Raw genomic sequence first — 22,193 nt, 5'->3', positions numbered from 1 at the left:
CCATTAAATGCTTTTGTTCTTCCGGGGCTGGGTCCTGGCCCCTCTGTTCTTTTCGGTTTCCTGGGCAATCGCACCCAAGCATAAATTTGTGATAAAATTTGTCTTCTGAGCTATAGGCATTTATATCCAACTGCCTACTCAACACCCCCTGAGATGTGTCATTTACACCTCAGACTCATCCCATCTGAAATGGAGTGTATCATCCTTACCACTGCTCCTTCAGCTTTGCCTGGCTAGGTCAATGGCACCACCAGCTGTCTGAACCAGAAACCAGAAGTTATTCTTTGTCCTTTCCTCTACTCTCTATTTTTTCTCTCTCATGTCGATCACAGAATTCTGTTGATTTTATCTTCTAGATAACATCGAAATAGCAGCTGTTCCCGTCCTTCTCTACTGCTTCCAGACTCCCGTCACCTCTCACCTACTAGATTGTTTTCATAGTTGGTCTCTCTGCCTCCGGTTGCCTTCCCTTGGTCCATTCTTCACATAACAGTCAGAGTGATCTTCCCAATGCAAACCCAGTGTTATCCTATCCCATCTTTGGTTTCTGATTACCCTTAGGTTTTTCTTGAGTTCAAACTCTTTTCCCTAGCTTGCAAGACCTTCTATTGTCTGACTCCTGCTATGCCACTCATTGTCTTGTACTCTGCTTTCTAGCTCTCCTGAATTAATTTCAGCACCCTATATAGCTTCCATCTGAAATGCTTCACACGTACTCATCCTTTTACTAGGATCCCCACAAACCTTGATCCCCAGTCTTTTCTAGCTCAATCTTGACATTTAGATTTAAACTTCGTCAGGGGCATCTTCTCTGACCCTTAGGCCAGGTAGACCTTTCTGCCTCTCTGACCCCGAGTTTTTTTAATAGGCTGGTATTTTCCTATGGTAAAACTTATTACATACTGTTATAATTACATGTTCATCTGTTTTCCCTTGGAGAAAAAAATAAAAAAGAAGAACCTGACCCATAATAGGCCCTCAGAGTACACTTGTTGAAAAAAAGAAAGACTATCAGTGGTGATGTGGAAATGTTTCTAGAGGAGAAGATCTAGGGGTTCAGATTGTGCTGGGCCTTGAATGTTGTCCGGGGAAGCAATTTTGGAGTTTTATGATCACAGACATGATACAATGAAAGCAGTGTTTTAGAGGAATCCTTTTGGCAGCGGTGTGCAGGAGAGATTGGAAAGGAATGCAAAAAGACAAGTTAAAAAGTATTGCTGTGATCTCCACATGTGATGATAAGGGCCTGGCCTAGAGTGATGGCCTTGGCTTGAAAAGGAAGGGACCGTAGGAAAGAAAATCTGAAGATAGAATTGTCAAGACTTGACTTAATAATATAGAAGGAGTAAGTTCTTTATTGAGCACCTACTATGGATTAGACATTGATTTAGCAATTTGACAAAATTATTCCTGTTTTTTTTTAGAAGACTGAGACTTATCTCCAACATGTAGGGAATGAAGAAGAGCTTTTTTCCCTTGAAATTAAACTTAGGTGGATTGTTATGTCTTTAAGGAAAGACTGCTTTGGATACACTTCATTTTCTAGTCTGATATTCAGAGCAGTGACTAAATTTGGCACTTGAGTACATTCAGTACTCTAGTTCTCCTTTTTCCTCTGTTGATTTATTGATGCTACAGACTAGCGGCCAGGATCCGCAAATGCTGTCCAAGCAATCTTCTTGCAACTAAGCTAAACCATCTTACCTTGATTTTTCCTTAGGAGTGGATTTTTTCAACCTGAAAATCAAAATTTACTACACTTAGCCTTTGAGACCCTTACTAACCGACTGAATCAGAGAGAGCCTGACCAGTCCTTGGAAGAACTGCTCACGTGAGTCTGACTACATATCCCAGAGAGTTTCCCAAGAAACTCATAGGAACAAGATTGGCAAGATTTCTTGGAAATAATTTGGGTGTCTCTCAGTAGTTGTAAGGGAAATTGGTATTTTTGGTTACTTTTCCTCAGTTAGATGAGCTTTCTCACCTATGTATTCAAATAAATCCTGAAGCATCAGAAACCATTGAACCATCTTCATGCATCCTTCATCTTGTAAAGTTTGCCTTTTTGGGTAATAATGATGACAGCACTGACCATCTATATAGTTAACTCTTTTATTATTTTTAATTAAAGTTTATTAGGGAGACAATGGTTAGTAAAGTTACATAGGTTTCAGGTGTACAATTCTGTAATACATCACCTATATATCACATTGTGTGTTCATCACCCAGAGTCAGTTTTCCTTCCATCACCATATATTTGATTATAGTCAACTCTTGATAATCCTGAGATGTACTCTGTCTGCCAGTAGGGTTGGGTAATTAGGTGGCAGCTAGTTATCATTGATTGCCTGTATCTTTCCCCCAGTCTTGGAAGAAGAGGAGCCTAGGTTGAGGGCAAGGCAGTGGAGGAGAGAGCTGGGGAGAAGATTGAAGGGGCGTGGCTCCCAGCCTCCTACCCCAGCTTCAACCAGACTAATGTGGTTTTTCTCTCACCTCTGCTGGTAGCCTAGGCTGTCACTGGGTCTGCAATCAATGCTTGTCATCTCTACCTTTAGGGAAGGACCTTCTTTCTTTTTTTTGGGGGGGGGGAACCTTATTTCATTTTAAATTTGTTTGACCTCCTTCCCACCAATCAATCAGGAGTTGACTCTAGTTTTATTTCAACTACAAGTTTGAATTGTGACTCCTATCTCCCATTACTTCAGTGTATTGAAAGCTGACAATATATGGTACATTTATTAAAAGCTCTGCTTTGTCTGCTTCATAATTTCCTTTCACTTTGTCCCTAAGAACCGCGGCATAATTGAATCATTTTCTCAGTGTGCTGCCTAAGGCCTTAAAGAGCACATTATTGATCCAGGGTTGCACATATAAGCATGGCCTAGACTAGTACTTGGGCACCTGGGCACGCATGACCCCTTCAAGGCCTACGTTCCACCACTGGGCTCTGTTCTGCCCTAGCTTTCGCCATACAAAATTATAGTTCTCTATCAAGGTCTTGAAAGAAGGTTGTTACTAAAGTATCTGAAAATGAGGATTCTGATTAGACCATCAAACACTTAAGTGGACTTGAACAACTCATAGATTTAGATATATCTATAACACTTGTGATGCTTTGTTTTTTTCTGTCTCCTTACAGCCAGAGCTTCTATTACTTGCAGAATTTCCATCACAGCATTCCCAGTTTTCAGTCTGCTCTTTATCTCCTCAGACTTTTGATGGTCATTTTGGAGAAATCTACAGCTTCTGCTCAGAAGAAAGAAAAAATTGGTGATGGGCCCAGATTCTCTTTTTTTTCCTTCATAAATAGGATTAATAACACAAGCTTGTAAACCTGGGGCTTTCTAGGACCTTGTATGTTTTACATGTAGATCCCTCCATAACTGTGGATGTGCCCTCTTGCTGTACCAATAGGACATTTTCCCAGAAGGAGCTATAACTGATCTCTGGTAACATTGCTTAGTCTGAATTTGGTTAGTTCAGCTGACTAGATAATTTTCTGCTTGGCTTCTGTTTATTCATGTCCTTCCTTTATTTTATTTAAATTATCTGAGACATTTGACAAAAAGAGACATAAATCAAGAGGTTAATAAAATGGGAGAAAAAAGAGAAATCGGGATTAAGTGTAAAGAAAGTCCTAGCCCCATCCATGATCTCTTTCTTTGATTATCTTTTATCATAACTCTTAGAATGCAGCCCGCTGATTATACATACTGATTGGCAGCACAGACAAAAAGCAAGAAGAAAGTGCAAAACAAACCTTTGGTTATCCCTGTTGATTAAAACGGGAGGGTTTGGTCTGAATCTAGGTGGCCACTGCTTTTTGGCCTGCTCAGGAGGAACAAGACTAGCTTTCCCACTGCCTAGCAACATTCTTTTTCTCTGTGTGTGTGTCTACATAGTTTACGTGTGTGTGTGTGTGTATGTGTGTGTGTGTGTGCGCGTGAAGATGGAGTGAGAGGGTCTTAGACAAATGGGTTTATTTCTGGTAGAACAGCCAGTGGAGCAGGCACCCATGACATTTTTTTTCAAATGATGTTAGACCAGGAACTTTATAGTCAATATAAAAACAATTCTTTTAATCAATAATCATCCCCAAAAGCCTGAAAAACAAGAGTGAGGTCTATATTCCATACATGAGGTAACTTTGTCTTGTTTCTCCAACAGCTTCCCTGGCCAGACAGTTCCTCTGTCGGGTGTGGCCGAGCGGGGAGAGAGAGAAGAGCAGCACCCCTAACGACCAACTCCAGGCTTTGCTTGGGTGAGGGACTGTTTTGGTCCCTATGCCAGTAGTCTTCCATTTTGCCACTTTTGTGGTCCCTCATCTGGTCAAAGACTGAGAAATTTCCTTGGTTAAGAACTTGGAAGCAATGAAATAGGTTTGAAATTAACAGGATTTTGAATATGTGGACCATAAGAACTTCTAATTCTGTTTTCTATTGTCAGCTAGTTTCTTATTAAATCATGCAGGAAGTGCAGAGTCTGCAGTTGTGTTCTGCCTTGTTAACCAATGAGTCGGGTGTTTATTGATTACCTATCATATCCAAGACACATTCACCACTTGCAAAGTGTCTAACTGTATTTCCAATTGAGACATCTTTTTCTTCACCTCCTGTCAAGTATCTGGAATCTTTATTTTATTTAAAAAATTTTAAATGTCAGTAGTTGTTTTAAAGCTTAATACCTGGTAATGTCTCAAGAGTCTTGACTAAGGAATTCCGTAACCTGTATTCGTATCCCTGTGGCTGTTGATGCAGCATCTACCTGGAGCACACAGACAGTGTTCTGAAGGCCATAGAGGAGATTGCTGGTGTTTGTGTCCCCGAACTGATCAACTCTTCTAAAGATGCATCTTCCTCCACGTTCCCTACACTGACCAGGTAAGGGAGTTCTCTCCTCTGGTCCTTCCCAAAGTTAGATTCACACTGTCCAATATATGTCATTCCCAAATAACTACCTTATTCTTCATTTGATTCTGATACAGATGGTAGGTACAATCATTCATTTAACACATAGAATGTCTGCTGTGTATTCTTCCTAAGGGGCTCTCAACCAGCCCATGTAAAATGACCTTATTGAGGAATAAATTTTCAGTAGTTACAGCCTTCAAAGGCAATGAATATTTGGTCGCCAAACTTCTCCTATTACTACTTTCATTCTTTAACATGACATTATTTTTCCAATATTTTAACCACCGTTAGAAGGATAAAGTGATTGGTGTATCTAATCATGTGTGTCTCACTTGATGGGTTTTGTGTCTCATAATATTATTAATGATTATTTTATATTCCTATAGTATTTACAGCTTATGAAACACTTTTACATTCTTTATGTCATTTGATCCTTTTGGGGATTTTGTGGAGTAGGTATCATTAACCCTATTTTGGGGGTTGGAGAGGGAACTTGTTCAAGCTTATACAGGCCATAAAGTAAATATGGAAGCAGGAACCTAAAGTCAGATCTTCTCACCATTACTTCCTGGCTCTTTCCACCAGCACCCTATCTCCCTTCATAAAGTTAATTCCATTGTTTCACAAACCACCTACTCGGGCTGATTTCTAAATCCTTCCTGCTCCCTCATCCTATTACAGTGGACCCCAGTGAAAGGAGACTCAGAGAGGTATGGAAGGAAGTGACTTGGTTCCCTAGCTTCTTCCCAGGAAGTTGTTTCTAACCAGGGCATCATTGTGTGGGCATGCACTCTTCCCCTCTTCTAGGCACACCTTTGTCATTTTCTTCCGTGTGATGATGGCTGAGCTAGAGAAGACAGTGAGAGGTCTTCAGGCTGGCACAGCAGCAGACTCGCAGAAGGTGAGTCAAGTACTCCCACCCCCAGAAATAGACTGGATTACAGTAAGTCTATACTTAATGTTGTCAATAGATTCTTGGAAACTGCAACTTGAAATGAACCTTTGTATAATAAAACCAGTTTTGCCCTAGAGTAATTGATGTAAACAAGAATTAAGTTCCCACGGCATATTTCAGGTCACAAAAAATCACCAAACTTCTAAATGAAGACCCAAAACACTTCTAATATTAAACATTGAAATAATTGTGAGCTATATGTACATTTAAGAAAGATTAATAAAAACAAATAAGATGATTATTTTCTAACCCGCCTGTTCTAGTTCAGGGTTACAGGTGTCTGTAGCCTATTTCAGCAGCTCAGGGTGGGTGGGAAGCCTCCCTGAACAGGATGCCCTTCCATACACACACACACAAACTCTCTCTCTCTCTCTCTCTCTCTCTCTTGCTCTCTCTCTCTCATCAAACTGGGATGGTAGACATGCCAGTTACCCTACAGTGCTCACCGTTGGCATGTGGCTGCAAACCAAAGTACCTGGAGAGAAAACCTACTCAGACAAACTCTACACAAGACTGTGGTCCCAGCCATGAATAAGATGAATAGATTTTTTCCCCTCATTATAACAAAACGATATTGAACGAAACAATGTTATTTGAGGACCTGCTGTTTTTTAAAGCTGCTGAATCTTCAATTCCTTTGGTCTAGGGTTTTTTCTAAACTATGTCCTTGATTTACTGAGATCCAGGATTTTTTTTTTTTTTTTCAAAAAGCTCCTGGCTTAATTTCCTTTCCCTCTAGTTGGAGGTGAGGCTTGGGCTCTGTTTTGCCTGGCTCCCTCCCAGAGAGAAGCCTGGACTGCTCCATAGACCCTGGCTCGGGTAAAAATCTCCTTGTTTGCAGCTTCCTGTGCCCGGCAGAGTGCTGCTTGTGAGCTGGCATGAGATGAGCAAGCCTCTTTGAGATGTGGTGGTACCGAGCCTGGGTAGCCTGCTAACCAGAGCTAAGACCGCTGAGAGCTCAGGCTAGCGTAGGGAATCAGAGAAGTCACAGGGAGCAGATGGCCAATCGAGGCTTATTCCTACTTGGAAATTACTGAAGAGAAGTCATCTTATTAGTCTCTGTAAGGTACCCGAATGTTTTCATGTATACACAGGCCTCAGAACCATCTTGGGGGAACACTAGGTGCCACATCTCTTTAGGAGGCTAATTGGCTTAAATCTCTGAATAACTGTGTAATTAGGAGGAGTACAGTAAGAGATGTTCTTGGCTTGATTCAGAGGTGCTTGTGTATTTGGCTGTTTGCAGATTCATGAAGAGAAGCTCCTCTACTGGAACATGGCAGTTCGAGACTTCAGTATCCTCATCAACCTGATAAAGGTGAAAGTGAAGGCTCCTTGACCCGTCGCATTGGCTGACTGCAGAACCAACAAGAGTCCTGGTTTCCTAAATGGACTCTCCCTGCTCCTCTCCTCACCCTTCCTTGGTGACCTGCTCTCCCCATCTTTTCCCCTTGTGCCCCTACCCATCCTGGATAACCCCTTCGTGCCCCGGGCAGTGTCTTTTTCCTTCTGTCCCTTCCTCCTTGTCATCTGTGTCACAGTACTTACTAGGAGATGGCTCCTTCCACACATCATTCCCCCACTCTCTCAGCTCACCTTGGCTCCTCTGTGACTGGGCACATGCTCCACTGTCTCCCTCTGCCAACCCTGAGTGCCTTCTTTATCCCTCAAGTACACTCTGTGCTCTGAGCCACTCCATGGTTTTGCTCAGGCTGTTCCCCCAGCTGAGAATGTCGTTTTCTCCTCTGTCATTCTCTGCCTCTACTCCTCTCTTTCCTAAGGCTTCCGATGGAGGTTTTGGACCTCTGCAATGCCATCTTAACATCCCCAGTTGGAATCAGTTTCTTGTTCCTCTTTGCTGCCCTCTTCCTTTCCTTGAACTTTAATTGTGATGATTATTCTGCTTTGTAATTAATTTAACTATTGACGGGCCTTCATTTTAGAATTCTCTGCAACACTGAGAGCTGTGCTTTGTACAATGAGAAAGAGGCTGGGGTGTTCAAAGGAGCAGACCTCAACTTTGGTTTCTTCTCCCTCCAGGTGTTTGATAGCCGTCCTGTTCTGCATGTATGTTTGAAGGTGAGAGACTAACCGGGCCCTCGTTAGTGTTATTCTCCTCTGGCTCTCTCTAGAGAGGGCCTCAGCTGGGAGGACTTGCTTAACACCTTGCCCACAAGCCACAGTTTCCCGAATCTGTGCTAACTGGTGGTAGTTGAGGAAAGACAGTGGGTACATTTTCCTATACTAGTTGGATAACTAGAGAAGCCAGTTTTCCTATGAGTCTGAAAACTTTTGGTTTGAGTCTTAGAATTAGGAGGAGTGGCTTCAGGGCAACTGACTTCAGGAGCAGTAGTCAGTTCCTACCATTCCTTCGCGGGCAACAGGGAGGAATGAGGAGCGCATGATTCTTTTTAAAGCCCATTGGTGGCCTCATGAATGTGGGAGCTACTATCCTCATTAACTACTGAACTCCTCTCCCATGGGAGTAGCCTAGATTAGCCCTACATTTAATGGTATACACAATGCGTTAAGCGCTAGTGAATGTTACGGGAGAATGCTTCTTCCCCACTTGTGGTTCCTTCCAAGTGGATATCACCCCATTCTTATCTTCTGGCCTCTCTCTACCTTTTTATTCACTCCACCCTGGTGCTAGTGTGGGAGATGGGTGAGTAGGGGGAGTGATTTATGTGGTTGGTAGATTTGGCAGTTGGACATGCACTTTCTTGGCTCTACCCAATTTTTTCCTCTTGGGAGTAAGTCATCCTCAGGGTGCTGGGGTTCCCATCTGTTCTTCTGTGCCCTCATTCTTAAGCTGAGCAAGGCCCCTGCCTTGGCTGTGTCTAGGGCAGGTGAATCTGCCTAATTCTGGGCTTAGTTAGCAGGCCCACTTAGTTTTTACATTAAGCTACATTCTCCAAATTAACCTTTGGTCCCATCCCAATTTATGTTTTATATACAAAAATAAGAAACTCTACTCCTGGGCAGGGTGATGCTCTGCTGCCTCACGCAGGGCCTCTCAGGTGAAACCCCTCAGCTGGAGGTCGTCACCCCTGTCTCTCTTCTCTTTTTCAGTATGGGCGTCTGTTTGTGGAAGCATTTCTGAAGCAGTGTATGCCACTCCTAGACTTCAGTTTTAGAAAACACCGGGTAAGAGCAAAGACATGCTTTGTGCAGTTGTTCAGAAGATATGTCCATGGTGACTCCTGGGCTGGGTAGGTGTGGGGGCAGCCCCCTTACCCGGGTTCTGGGCCACAGTTCTACTTGGGCACCTTTGGTCTACTTCAGAGATGCCCATTTAGAATTGAAAATTCCAGTGTAGGCTGAACTCCTCAGACCCACTCTGGTTCAAACCCACCTTTCCTTCGACTTCTACTACTGGGGGGTGGTTTTTCCTTTTAGCTTGATTTTATTGTGTTGCTGCACTTCCAGGACCTCATGCATCAGTGTGTTTGCTTATTCCTTTGTGAGGCTCTAGGTCTACTGTCAGGAATAATTTGAAAAATCACTGGTGTCATAAACCTTTCCTGTTATAATGGGCAGTCTTGAGAGTTTTTTTATAGCCAAGTGGGATCCAGAGGTAAAGTGGTGAAATAAGGATAGACACAAAGATTATTTCTTACACATATTTAGCAAGTTAAACTTTGCACAACACTCTCACAATATTTGCTTGGTCCTTTATAACCCATCAAGAGAAGGGGGAAGACAGCTAGCCAGCACTTCTCCTATTTGGGGGCCAGATGAAGTTGCTTATTGATATACAACTGGAATCAGCTAGATTTATCCTCTTTGGAGCCTTTGATTACAAGGATATCTGGCATCTAAAATAAAATGAGAGTATTTCATGTGGCGTTTATGAATTTTGTTGGCTATAGGAAGATGTTCTGAGCTTACTGGAAACCTTCCAGTTGAACACGAGGCTGCTTCAGCACCTGTGTGGGCATTCCAAGGTAAGAGGGAAATAGGTCATATCACCAGCCTGCCTGTGGGCTTAATCAACAGTTGCGATCGGGAGATACACAGGCTTCAATTCCTTCCTTTTTATACCCTTCTTCAGCCTTTATTTCGGGGACTGCGTCTGTCCGAAGACAGTGTGGGGACAGAGCGAGGAGTGCAGTTTCCAGGCTGTCGCTCTCACATGGAAAGGTGCTCACTCGGGTAGTAAATGGCCATCAACTGTGATTGGATGGCCGTCAGCTGTAACCAGTGAGCCATTGGCCACTAATATAACTGCCGTGGCTACGCTAGCAGCAAATGGGGGCTAGCAAGAAGATGGTGGCTGAGCTAGCAAGCGAGGATTGCAGTTAGCACGGCAGGTTATAGTTAGCAAGTGAGGTTGGTTGGCAGAGAAATGGAGGGCAGGTTGCGGATTGTGTGGCTCCTGCTTCCTGTGTCTCCAACCCAGCCGCCAGCGAGACTATAGTGGTGTGACTCCCCTATCTGTAGCTCTGTGGGCGTTCCTTTTTGGCCTCGCCATGTCCTGCGTTCTTATGTGGGGAGCAGGACCAGAGACCCCGTATGACACCCTGCATGACAGGCAGTTTATTCAAAGTGGTCAAATCCTTAGGGGCTGGTTAAGATCCCTCAATCATTTAGAGGGGTGTTTCTGCATCTGAAATTTGACTCAAACTCCATAGCCCTATTTCCTTTGGTGAGTAATATGGAATGGTGGTGGAAGTGTGATTGCTACAAAGTACACTGGGTAGGAGGAGTATTATGTAAGTGATGACTGCTGGAGACGAGGTGGTTCTAAAAGTAGCTATCTTTAGAGCTTGTCAGCTGTACTCCTTACTTGTAAAGGAACGCATCTGTCTCTTGTGAGAACATTTTAGCAGTAAAGGACTTTTCTACTTGAAGCTTACAGTTGAAGCTTTTGTCTAAAGGAGCACAGAACCATAGAGTTCTTTAGTCACTTGCAAACCAAATGATTCTTGAATCCAGTTCCTATTACTTCCTTCCTTCCCTGCTTCTAACTTTATAAGGTGCTGAACTGTGGAATTTTAGGGACTTTCAACTAGACAGCTACTCTGTTGCTTAATATTGGTATAATGTATGTTCAAGAATATTTTAGGTAAATCGATCGCTCACTGGTCAGTAAGAGGTTATGAAGAAGGACCTAGAGGAGTTGATGGTGTTTTCTAGGCTCTCTGAGCTTGAAGGACAGCTGCCATTCTCTTCAGAACACTCTGCCAAACTGCTGCTGTTTGATGGAACGTTTCTCTGGCCTGTACTAGCAGAGTGTATGCTTTTATACAGGTTCAATATGTCAGGAGTGCAAAAGTTTCTGTGTAGGAAATGTGGAAGCATGATGATAAACCCAGAAGAGCTAGATGCATTTCTTTCCATTCAGATTCACCAGGATATGAAACTCACCGAACATGTGCCTTTGCTCAAAAAGACCCTGGAGCTGTTAGTTTGCAGAGTGAAAGCCATGCTCATCCTCAACAATTGCAGGGAAGCTTTCTGGCTGGGCAATCTCAAAAACCGGGACTTGCAGGTGAGCCTGGGGCCCTACCAGCAATAATCTCCTACTCCTATTCTTTTTGAGAGCCTTGGAAGGTATGTAAGGGAGGTCACCTGAGCCCTGCCCTCTCAGTAAGTCTGCTCTTCTCTTAAGTCTGGGCCATTTAGCTCTTAAAGTTAGGGTACATTGCCTATGGGCCCTGGTTACGGACTGTACCCGTTAGCCCAGCCAGCAAAGGCCTAAATGTGCCACTGATACAAACAAGGCCTCAGAGATAGAGGAGCCAGATTAATAAAACCTCTCCCATCAGCCAGAAGGGCACTTTTAAGTCTTACCGAGGGTAGATTTATAACACCATTTTTGTACATGAACCAACTTGTTTTGGGTTTTTTCCTAAAGCAGTCTGTCTTATTCCTGAAATTATTCTCTGGCTAAATTTTAACAAGTGAACATTTCTAAGGTCTTCAGTTGTCTGATTAACTGGCTGAAATCTTGTGTTGTTTATAGTACTGCTTTGGAGTGATAGCATTTTTCAACTAGTGTCCAGGCCCTTTTTACTCATGTTTACAATACCTGCATTTTATAATCATATATGAAAAGAATAGCACCCCAGAGAATTAGCTTCTTTTTGTGGCATCAACCTTACGAGGTAGATACTTTTGTTTCCATGAGAAATTGAAGCTCAGATAGGTTAAGTAACTTAGCTAAAGTCATTTCAGCAATGAGTAGAGCCAAAGTTTGAGTCCAGACAATCCTGTTCTCAAGTTGATGTTCTTAAACCACTTCAGTGTCCACTAAATGGCCATTCGTGGTTGGTGTGTTAGAGTGCTCATATACCTTAAGGTATTTGAGAAATTTTAGAGCTGTCTTCACTTTAATTGAGTATCAATACAATCTGGCCTTGTAAAATCTAATATGATATTAGAATACAAAAAAAGCACTTTTTGTAAAAACTACATATTGTATCAAAACCACATGCATCTCAGAAATCTTGGGTTGATTATCACTTCGCTAGATGCTGGATCACAGTTTAGTGCCCATGTTTAACCATGTTTAAATGACTGAAATATCTTCCTTTGTATTTATTGCCTGTAAACTAAGCCTTTCTCCCCCTTGAGGCCCCAAATGTGATCATTATAACCCACCATTTGTCTTGGCCCATCCACATTTAGGGTGAAGAGATTATATCCCAGAATTCCCAGGCAAGCACAGCAGATGAGAGTGAGGATGACACATCATCCCTGGTCTCCAAGAGCAAAGCAATGGAGGTATTTCTGCATAAGGCACCAGAGCATGGCATTGATGTTGCATTTCCTGAAGTATTCTGAGTTGGTAGAGAGTGCAGAACTTTCCCCACTTATGTTTATAATCAAAGGCTTCTATGCCTCTCTCCATTCCCTCCAAAAAAGCTTCTGTGTTTATGTGAATTCAGTGGAGGCCCAGGAAAAATACCCGCACAGTCTTTTAATCACTCAAGTATCTCAAGTTGTGGCATATGTTACAGAGTTGAAAATTCCCTTCCATTATAGTCTCCTATTTTCCCTGAATTCATATCTAAAATTATTTTAGAGAGGAGAAAAAAAGAGGTCAAAATGTTCTCTGAGTGTTGAGAAGAATGAGTTAAACCATTTAAACATGCTGTTTGACTATATAAAATAGAAATGTGAACACATTTGGTGAAAGCCAGAGCATAGATTCAGAAGCTGCCACAACTGAGGACTGAAATAAGAGTAGGGATCTTTATTCTTTTCTGGGCTATTACAGATACTTCCAAAATTTTAAAGAAAGCTAAAGAAAAATGTGTATGTTTATAAAATTTTGTTATAATTCAGGTGGGTTATGGATACTGAGAAGCTCAGATTTAAGAACCCTTGCTGTGGAGCCTACCCATAATGCAATTTGAGGCTGATGCAGAAAGATCACCTAGTATGAAAAATTATTTTGTTACATGGTCTTCTGTTTTATTTGTATAGAATACTTCTATCTTGTTCTCAAAAAAATTGAAGCAGCCAATATCGTATTAGTTTGGTACTTTCTCCTAAGCAAACCTCCTGGATTAGAGTTGCAGACCTGAGTGAATTTTACACTGGATTCCTCTTGGGATACACAAGATTTTTTAACTTAACATTTCATTCTATATTAAATGCCTACTTTGTTCCTATGTTACATATGTACAGTAGAGCAAGAGGGCCATGGCTTATTTAAAAATTATGCAAACTTGGTTCACTTGCAGAATGGCATAAATCAGTATCAAAGTGGCTTCCCTCCATGATCTTGGCTTAGAGGTCATGATATAAGAATGAGGGAGCCTTTGACTCATTTTTCAAATGAATGGTTTAAAACCTATCATTTGTTTTAACAACAGTACAGTGCAATTTTATTTATTTTTTAAATTAAATGTATTAGGATGACAATGGGATATAGTACTATTTTAAATACTGAGGTAGTATTTCAGTTCATGGGGTCACCCAGATGACCTAAAATATTTAATTATCCTTTGCCCCTTAGGTTGATGAAGAAGGTGAAGCAAGTGATGGAGAAAAGGAGCAAGATAGTGATGAGAGTGATGACAAGACTGACTAGACCGCAGAGAAAATGATGCCCCCTCTTTTGTTCGAGATTTGAAATTGTCTGCCTTACTCACTGGAAGCATCATATTTTGTCCTTAAAGTGGGGGCTTTAATTGGGAATTTCATAGATTGTCTAACATCATCAAAGACCCTGGCTCAGAATTCCAAGGTAGCATCTTAACAGTTTGGACAGACGTGGCAGTGCTAGGCGTATGCTGCAGAGTAGTCATGAGTCTGGGCTTTGGGAGCTAGTTTTGAATTTATGGTTAGAAGTTATGTTTGTATCAGTTTTACAAATAAATTCTGTTTTAAGCTCTGCCTCAGCTATCTTTTTCCTCTTTCTGGATTTCCTTCATTAGTCAAGGGTTAGATGGAATTGAATTGGCTTTTGAGCAGAGCAATAATGAAGACTGGTGCCAACACATCAGTTCTACCAATTAAAGTCACGTTTCCTATTCTAAGGACCATCTTTTCTTGAGATGAGAAGATTGTTGTGATCTTTTTGGAGGAGTGATGAAATTTGTCAATGCCCAAAGAAAGACAAAAGGAATATTTTGGCTGCTTTTTAAAATTCTTTGGTTGTCATGTAGATATAAAATGGGGAAAGGTACTATCAAACTCATGTTAGCTCTGTATATGTAATGTTTATTTTATTTCCATGTTATTCTGAGTTAAACCTATAATCTAGTTACAACGATGCTACAAAATTACTTGAAGTTTATTAGAAATAGAATGTTCAACTGAAATGGGGAGCTCTCATGTCTTCTGCCAGAAAGCCCAGTTTCCCTGATCTCTGCACTGTACACCTGAAGCTGAACAATAATGAATGCCAACTATAATTTTATATATATAGATATATATGTATATATATGTATATATATGGTTATAGGAAGCAGAGTACAACATTAGGAATAGAGACAGTGGAAATGTAATGGCTCTGTGCGCTATCAGAGGGATAGTGGGTGGGGGGGGTTCACACAGTGTGAGGGATATAAATGATAAACGTCTAAGTATTGCTTTGTCTTGTGCACCTGAAACTAATAAAATTAAATAAATAAATAAAAAGCCCAATTTCGGTCTTGCTACCAAGTTTTTTCTTGCCAAGCTATAAATGTTATTTAATATTTGGTAATATTTCTACCCATTTTTGTATTCTCGGTGGTATAAGGGTGTGGCTGCTTAGGTTTCTTTGTTGTTTTGGTGGGGGAGGTTGTTTTTTGTTTTTGAAATTAATCCTTGACCCACATATAGGTTTTTGACCCCTTCATCTTCCTGTATACAAAAATCCATATCTTGTTTGACCCTCCTTTGTTTCCCCAATTCACTGTGGTCTTAAATGTTTAAGTGAGTTCACACTAGACTCATTGGTTTATACGGTTTATTTAATGGTTCTTTATCACATGTACATGTCAGTGCTAGTTTGACTCTCTTTTAAATGGTTGTTTAACTTTACAATGGAGATGTTGTCCCTTGCTCTGTCATTGGCCCTTTTTTGGAGGGGAAGGAAAGAAAGGGACTCCTGAATTGTCACCACTTGACAGAAAAATAAGATGGCGGGGGCAATGTCACAGTTTCCTTTACACGGACAGGTTTCTGTAAGCTTCTGGCACATAGCACAGGGCATGGTGTGAGGAACGGGAATCAGACGAGGACCCTTTACTTGGAGTGTTGCAAGGCAAAGGTACACTTCTTGTATGTAGCGTACAGCAAGAGGATAGAGCGCAGCATCTGCTTGCACATGGTCACTGTCATCTGAATCTGAGGTTCCTTAAGTCCAGTGGGCCACTGGTGCTCCCGGCTGATGATTTTGCAAAAGGCTGACTTGTCTGAAACTCGGAAGGTCCCCGTCCACTTTGGCGGCTGAGCCGTGATGACCCTGCCAAAGACGGAATCCACTCCACTGAGGCGGACAGGCTGGGGCTTCCTGACCAGCCCTTTCTTATTGTTTATGGTTCGGAGCTCTGATGTGTGGCAGGGTAACTTGGGACTCACCCCAGGTTCCAGGAATGGGCTATCTAGAACTAGAGTGACCTCTTGGAAGCATAGCTGCACTTCAAGGTCAGAAGGGGTGTGTGGGAAGCAGGGGGAAGCCCTAAAAGGGTGCTTGGAAGAAGGTGTGGGTGTTGTATGCCGTAGCCATTGGAAACTCTCGTCCAGTGGGGTCCATGGTGACCAGAGCTGGTATCCTGCCATTGACCGTCCTAAAGGAGAGGAATCAGAACATGGAATTTCCCTGGCAATGTTTTGGTGAGGGCATCGCCATTCAAATTCACATCTCTTTGTCTCATTATTGACTAACTTACTCTGTAGTTCCCATGAACACATTACAATCGATGTTAGGGTACTAGTCATTCTATAAAGGGCAGTAGGGAATGGTAACAAGTATTGAATCTGGCAAGTGCTATGTGTACTAAAACTTTATTAAACCTTATTACAAGCCTCTGAATGTAGGTTTTAGCCCATTTTACAGATGAGGAAATGGATGTGTCCTAAGTGGAGTATCCCAGTTCACCATTAGGACCTGTGCTGTGTTGATAACTGCAAAAGACAGAATCTACACCTGAGGTTGTAGAAGCTGCTGGCACTTCATGAGGAGACATTATTTGTGGTCAGAAGCTCAGAAAGGCCACATCTTACTAAATATTTGGGTATCTGAATCCCCATGTACTTTACACTAGTGGTTCTCAAGCTTTGATCCTGGAACTAACATTTTCACCATCATCTGAGATGTAGAAATGCAGATTCTTGGGCCCCACGTTAGACCTATAGAAACAGAAATGGGGGTAGGACCCTGCAGTCTGTACTTAAACCCTCTGGGGATTCTGAGTGCACTTATAGTTTGAGAACTTATTATGCTGTTCCTTTTAAGGAATTACAGCTTTTACTATTCTTAATTATGGAAACAATCTCCTCTTGGCCCTAAAAAAACTGTTTTCTGACACAGGCGAGCTGCTGTCTGAGCCCTGAGCTACTTATGTACCACCTCAGAGGAATTGTAACAGGCTGGGAGGGAAAAAAATGTCTCCAAAGACCAGTCTTTAAAAATTTCTAAAGATTTTTCTGGTTCTTCTAGTAAAATAAGACCCAGTCTTACATAAGACCCGATCTTATAGTAAAATATTTTAGTAATATAAGTAAAAAAATATAGTAAAATAAGACCGGGTCTTATATTTTTGCTCCAAAAGACGCATTAGAGCTAATTGTCCAGCTAGGTCTTATTTTCGGAGAAGCACCGTAGCAGTTTCCTTTTCTTTCCAGCCAAGTTTATTTCTCTGCCCCTTTTCTCCCAGAAAAGGTAACAGCAGCAGATCTGACCCCATCCCATCTAGTAATTGCTCAAGAAATGCTCTGAAAAATTGACACCTCCACCACAATTTGTGAGATAAAGTTCACATTTTAAAAAGAATTGGTGGCATTTCAAACCAGACCTGCCCCAGACAATGGTTAGTATAAAGGAGATTTGTTGATTTCCTCTAACTGGTGTGTTTCTCCTGACCTATGCAGGCCTTTGCATATTATGTTCAATTATCTGGGCTGCCTTAGGATGAGAAACTGACACCCAAGGAATAGTTACCTATTCCAAATAGCCTATGAAAGGCTTCTGATGCTGGAGACCATGACCCTATGAGCATGCATCCAAGGTCAGCGTACATCACCATGGCAAGGTGGGTGGAGGGTGAGAATATGACCAAAAGAAGTATTTCATCCCAGCACCCTTTTCCTGACTCACCTCCTAAGAGCAAATGGGGCCAGAGGTAAAAGGCTATGTCAAATGTCCAGCCTAAATATTCCACAGAACCAACATGGGATGAGAAGGGCTTCTGACCCCAGGTCTTTCCACCACTTTCACACAAGGTTTACATAAAGATGGTCCACCGCCATTCCCACCACCCAGGAAGTCACCATCATCCACTCCAAGAGGGGTTGAACCTAGGAAATCTGATCAAGCTGCTCTAATAGCTCCTAGATAGGGAACACCTTGTTCTCCTGGCCAAAAAGTCTTCCCCTTCATACGGCTCCTCCCGTTCCAAGGAACCGGTCCACCGATGTCCCCACCTGGGAAAGGGGAAGGCAGCGTCAAAGTGCAGCAGAGGTCCTGGTGAACTGTGAACTGCGATCCCTAGGGGCTGAAACTGCCCGGAGTGTGGGGAGCTTCCCCTCCCAACTGGAAGAAGGGGCTTGTCCCCCGGAGTTCCCTACCCAGGGGCGGGGGCAGCCCTGCTCTGCCCAAGATGGAGGTGGCTGTGGGAGCCAGGCCCAGCCCCACCATCTGGGCTGGGAGCTCACCTGCCGAACTCCGCGGGCCGCACGCTCCAGAGTGGCGGCTGCTGTTCCCGGGCCGCATCTTTCTTCCACCGGGCGCCTGGCAACCGCCTTTGTGACCCAGGACCCCGAGCCTGAGCCGCATGGCGTGGGGGTGGGGGTGGAGGACTCGAGGTGTCCCGCTGGGGGGCGTCAGGGTTGGAGTCGGAACCCCCTCCTTGGAACGCCAGGTCCAGGACTCAGCTTTCAGGGATGAGGGTTCGAACCCCGTTCCCTCCATTCGTCTTCCTTCTCTCCACCTCTCCACAGTTGTGTGCCTTTGATCTAGTCTCAGAAGATCGGCACGCTGTGGTCAGGAATCTGCATAAAAGTCCCGGGACCTGTAGTTAGTGTTAAAAGTCCTTATTAAACCCTGCTCAGTGGATATTCAGGCTGAGGTATCCAGAGTTCTGAAGGCTTTTGTTGCTGCATTGGAATCCCAGTGCAAGGAGACAGAATTTATAAATGCTCGTCTATGAATAGAAAGATACATGTCTTCCATTGACTTCCTGACTGAAAACCTTTCTCTGCCTTCTATTGAACCTCAAAAAAGATAATGCCCGCCGCACCGGTGGCTCAGATGGTTGGAGCTCCCTGCTCCTAACTCCGAAGGCTGCCGGTTAGATTCCCACGTGGGCCAGTGGGCTCTCAACCACAAGGTTGCCAGTTCAACTCCTGGAGTCCCACAAGGGATGGTGGGCTGCGCCCCCTGCAACTAGCAAAGGCAACTGGACCTGGAGCTGAGCTGCGCCCTCCACAACTAAGATTGAAAGGACAACAACTTGTTAAAAATCCTGGAAAATACTCACTGTTCCCCAATAAAGTCCTGTTCCCCTTCCCCCCAGAAAGATGATGCTGGCCCATTCTCACAAAGCTGAAAAACTGACCCTTTCACCACAGTGTGAGTGATCTGACAAGTTTCTAAGCATCACTTAGGCTAAGGGCAGACAGATCTACCCAGCTGACTCCTGTTGCCTGGTTATCTCAGTACCTGGCAGTGTGCCGTAAGTACTTGGGGAAGGAATTAACGAAGGGCTCACCTGTCCTTCCCTTATACAAAGTGTAACGGCACTTTGCAAACTGTAGAACACAGCATAAATAAGCACTATCACCATTTGGTCCTTTGCATGAAACCGAAGAGGGGAAACTGGGGAACCAGCTGAGATCCTGGTTTGAAAGGACAGATAGCCTTGAGGAACTTGTCAAGAATTATCAGATGCCCTGTGTGCGTGTTTGTGTGTGTGTCCCTGTGGAAAGAGAGGTAAGTGGAGAGTTTGGAGAAGTCAAACTGGAAAGAGGGGCAGAGAATGATGACTCGTGGAAGAGACTAAAATGATTTTGAATTACAATTTTTTTTGGTAAGTTTTAAATTTTCCTCTTGAAAGAAACCTGTTATTTAAAAAGTAAAGAAAGCAGTAGTTTTCACTGCATAGTTGTGTTTTTTAAATAAAAGTCCCCAAAGCAAAATTGTATGATTAAAAATTGTTGGCTGGAGAGGGCTACATGTGTTATGACAATCTGCACCACAGTCCCCTGTGTAGTCTGCCCAGTTCTAAGGGATGTAGTCTCAGAGGTACCATTTGCCATCACCGTGGAGTCTGATACTCCACCTAGCTCCGCTACCATGCACATATGGAAAATCTTCCATACTACACGTTACTGATGACCTACAATATCAACTTGGTTTTTTTCATGCAGCACTCAGCATTCTGGTTGCATTGTTCTACGATTTTCACGGCAACAGCCACATTGGCTGTGCTGAAAGCCAAGTTGATACTTTCAAAGCAGCCCACAACATCGTCATGGTGCACATGCCATATACATAGCTGTGCAAATGATGGTCCTAGTGCATGATTGCAAGTAGGCTTAATGCAACTGACACACTTCAAGAATTTGATTCCACACTGATGATTATACCTAGAGTCATTGACAAGATCTCCAAGTTCCATGAAGCATACGACAGACTCAAATTGAAAACACATCTGATTCCCCTATGCTGAGGCAATCTGCCACCCTGAAGCACTCCTGTTAACCCAATACCATTCTCAAAGGGCTTGCCTCTGCAGCCCTGCATCACACATTGGAAACTATTTTCCTACAATGAAGAACTACCATGCTGGCAAACCCATAACTGGAGGACTGACTGCCTGACAGCAAACTCCATGAGGCATTTAGGGGACAACTCCAGAAGTCCAAAGGAACATTCTTCACTCCAGGACAGCATTATATTCTTGAGTTGTTTGGAACTACAGGGGAGACCTGGAAAACGTGTATGGGAAGTCAAGCAAAAGGAGAAGAGCTGCGCTTGACTTGTCCATGGAAGACCATTAATCTTTTTTTTTTAAGTGGGGAAGGGGAACAGGACTTTAGTGGGGAACAGTGTGTATTTTTCCAGGATTTTTTCCAAGTTGTTGTCCTTTCAATCTTAGTTGTAGGGGGTGCCATTCAGCTTCAAGTGGTTGTCCTTTCAGTCTTAGTTGTGGAGGGCGCAGCTCAGTTCCAGGCCCAGTTGCCATTGCTAGTTGTAGGGGGCGCAGCCCACCATCCCTTGCAGGAGTTGAACCAGCAACCTTGTTGAGAGGACTTGCTCCAACCAACTGAGCCATCCGGGAGCTCAGCGGCAGCTCAGCTCAAGGTGCCGTGTTCAATCATTAGTTGCAGGGGGCGCTGCCCACCATCCCTTGAGGGAGTCGAGGAATTGAACTGGCAACCTGGTGGTTGCGAGCCCACTGGCCCACGTGGGAATCGAACCGGCAGCCTTCGGAGTTAGGCGCATGGAGCTCTAACCACCTGAGCCATTGGGCCGGCCCCAATCATTTTTTAATTGTATATGTGTATATATATATATATATATATATATATATATATATATATATATATATATATATGTATATATATATATGTATATATATATATATTTAATTTTCTGCTTTCTGCATAAAAATACATGTAAACTGATAGTAAGTGCTTTGTGAAGAGTCAGGCACTGTCTCTTAGTGCCTGACTCTTCACAAAGCATTTACTCATGATCAAACTTAGTGTTTTATTTATCCTTTCTCACATAATTCTCCCAACAATTCTAACCCATCCATGTCGTTATTTTTGTATTACCAATGCTCAGAGGGGTGAAGTGACTCTTCTATGGTAGATTTATGATTTAAAACTGAGATGCCCTGCAGATCTGACTTCTCTGACAAGTAAGCAAAATGCTGACTTCAACGGCATCAGGTGGGAAGCAGGGTCTTGAATGGCCCAGAGGAGCCTTCTGGATGTCTGGGGTTCTATATTTAGTCAGTATTTATTATTTAAAAATCATTATATGAATATGTACAAGAGTTCAGGTAGACTTTAAACTGTTTTCAGATTGGTACAGTGAAAGATATTGGAATCTGGAATTAGCTGGTGAAGGTCCACCACTTAATTGGCTGTGTGACCTTGAACTTCAGTTTTCTCATCTGTAAAATGAGAAACCTCTTCGTGACTTCCACAGGGTTTGTGAGGGTCCAGTGAGGTAATAACTAATAAAAGCAGTTTTATAGGTTGTAAAATATTCTGAGTAAAGGACTGTTAGTAATGGTTTTTCCTCCAGCTACTGCTAGAAGTAATGACTGTTTCACCACACTTTTAAAGTAAAAGGCTTTACTGCACAAATCAGATTAAAAATAAAATTGTCCATAATTCCACTACCTTAACAAACCAGATATTGACATTTTTTGTATATTGTTCTTATCCTCAAGCAGTCATAATTTTTGTGTAGTTGTAATTAAAGAAAAAATTATATTTTGTTTTTCCCTTCAACTTCTCATGTGTTATGTTGCCAGTGTTCATAATTAGCATTTAAATGACTGCATAATATTGCTGTAAATGGCTATACCATTGTTTACTCATTCCTCAACTATGGATATTTAGAATTTAGTTGTCTCTCTCTTTTTTTTTTTTTTTTAATAATGTTACAAAGAGCACCTTTGAGCTTAAAGTGTTGTTTTTTCCTTTTT

At 42.6% G+C, this 22,193-nt stretch overlaps 2 protein-coding genes across 9 annotated transcripts in view; one reads left to right on the top strand and one right to left on the bottom strand.

The window, feature by feature from the left end:
• Positions 1-14,214, top strand: part of FANCD2 (FA complementation group D2) — a 51,117-nt gene extending 36,903 nt beyond the window's left edge. For 6 of the 7 annotated variants that reach the window (XM_074312997.1, XM_074312999.1, XM_074312998.1 and 3 more), the window contains 12 exons: positions 1,721-1,831; positions 3,140-3,270; positions 4,168-4,261; positions 4,758-4,880; positions 5,718-5,811; positions 7,112-7,183; positions 7,906-7,944; positions 8,938-9,012; positions 9,738-9,812; positions 11,213-11,359; positions 12,499-12,594; positions 13,835-14,214. In XM_074312997.1, coding sequence (XP_074169098.1) covers positions 1,721-1,831; positions 3,140-3,270; positions 4,168-4,261; positions 4,758-4,880; positions 5,718-5,811; positions 7,112-7,183; positions 7,906-7,944; positions 8,938-9,012; positions 9,738-9,812; positions 11,213-11,359; positions 12,499-12,594; positions 13,835-13,909 — 1,132 coding nt within the window. In that variant the 3' untranslated portion in view covers positions 13,910-14,214. The remainder of the gene's footprint in view (positions 1-1,720; positions 1,832-3,139; positions 3,271-4,167; positions 4,262-4,757; positions 4,881-5,717; positions 5,812-7,111; positions 7,184-7,905; positions 7,945-8,937; positions 9,013-9,737; positions 9,813-11,212; positions 11,360-12,498; positions 12,595-13,834) is intronic. The other variant, XM_074313001.1, reaches the window with a different exon arrangement.
• A 1,079-nt stretch (positions 14,215-15,293) lies between these two features.
• FANCD2OS (FANCD2 opposite strand) lies at positions 15,294-18,615 on the bottom strand. 2 transcript variants are annotated; one of them, XM_019732681.2, is made up of 3 exons: positions 18,184-18,615; positions 17,875-17,952; positions 15,294-16,097 (listed from the first exon to the last, which is right to left on the bottom strand). In XM_019732681.2, the coding sequence occupies exons 1-3, from the start codon at positions 18,437-18,439 to the stop codon at positions 15,553-15,555; spliced, it is 879 nt and encodes a 292-aa protein (XP_019588240.1). In that variant the 5' UTR covers positions 18,440-18,615; the 3' UTR covers positions 15,294-15,552. The 2 variants fall into 2 exon arrangements, with proteins under 2 accessions (XP_019588240.1, XP_019588241.1); XM_019732682.2 differs by lacking the exon at positions 17,875-17,952.
• Between the last annotated feature and the right edge of the window lie 3,578 nt (positions 18,616-22,193).

Source organism: Rhinolophus sinicus, linkage group LG10 (genome assembly GCF_036562045.2).
Source record: "Rhinolophus sinicus isolate RSC01 linkage group LG10, ASM3656204v1, whole genome shotgun sequence".
Lineage (NCBI taxonomy): Eukaryota > Metazoa > Chordata > Mammalia > Chiroptera > Rhinolophidae > Rhinolophus > Rhinolophus sinicus.
This window is presented reverse-complemented; position numbering and strand designations above follow the sequence as displayed.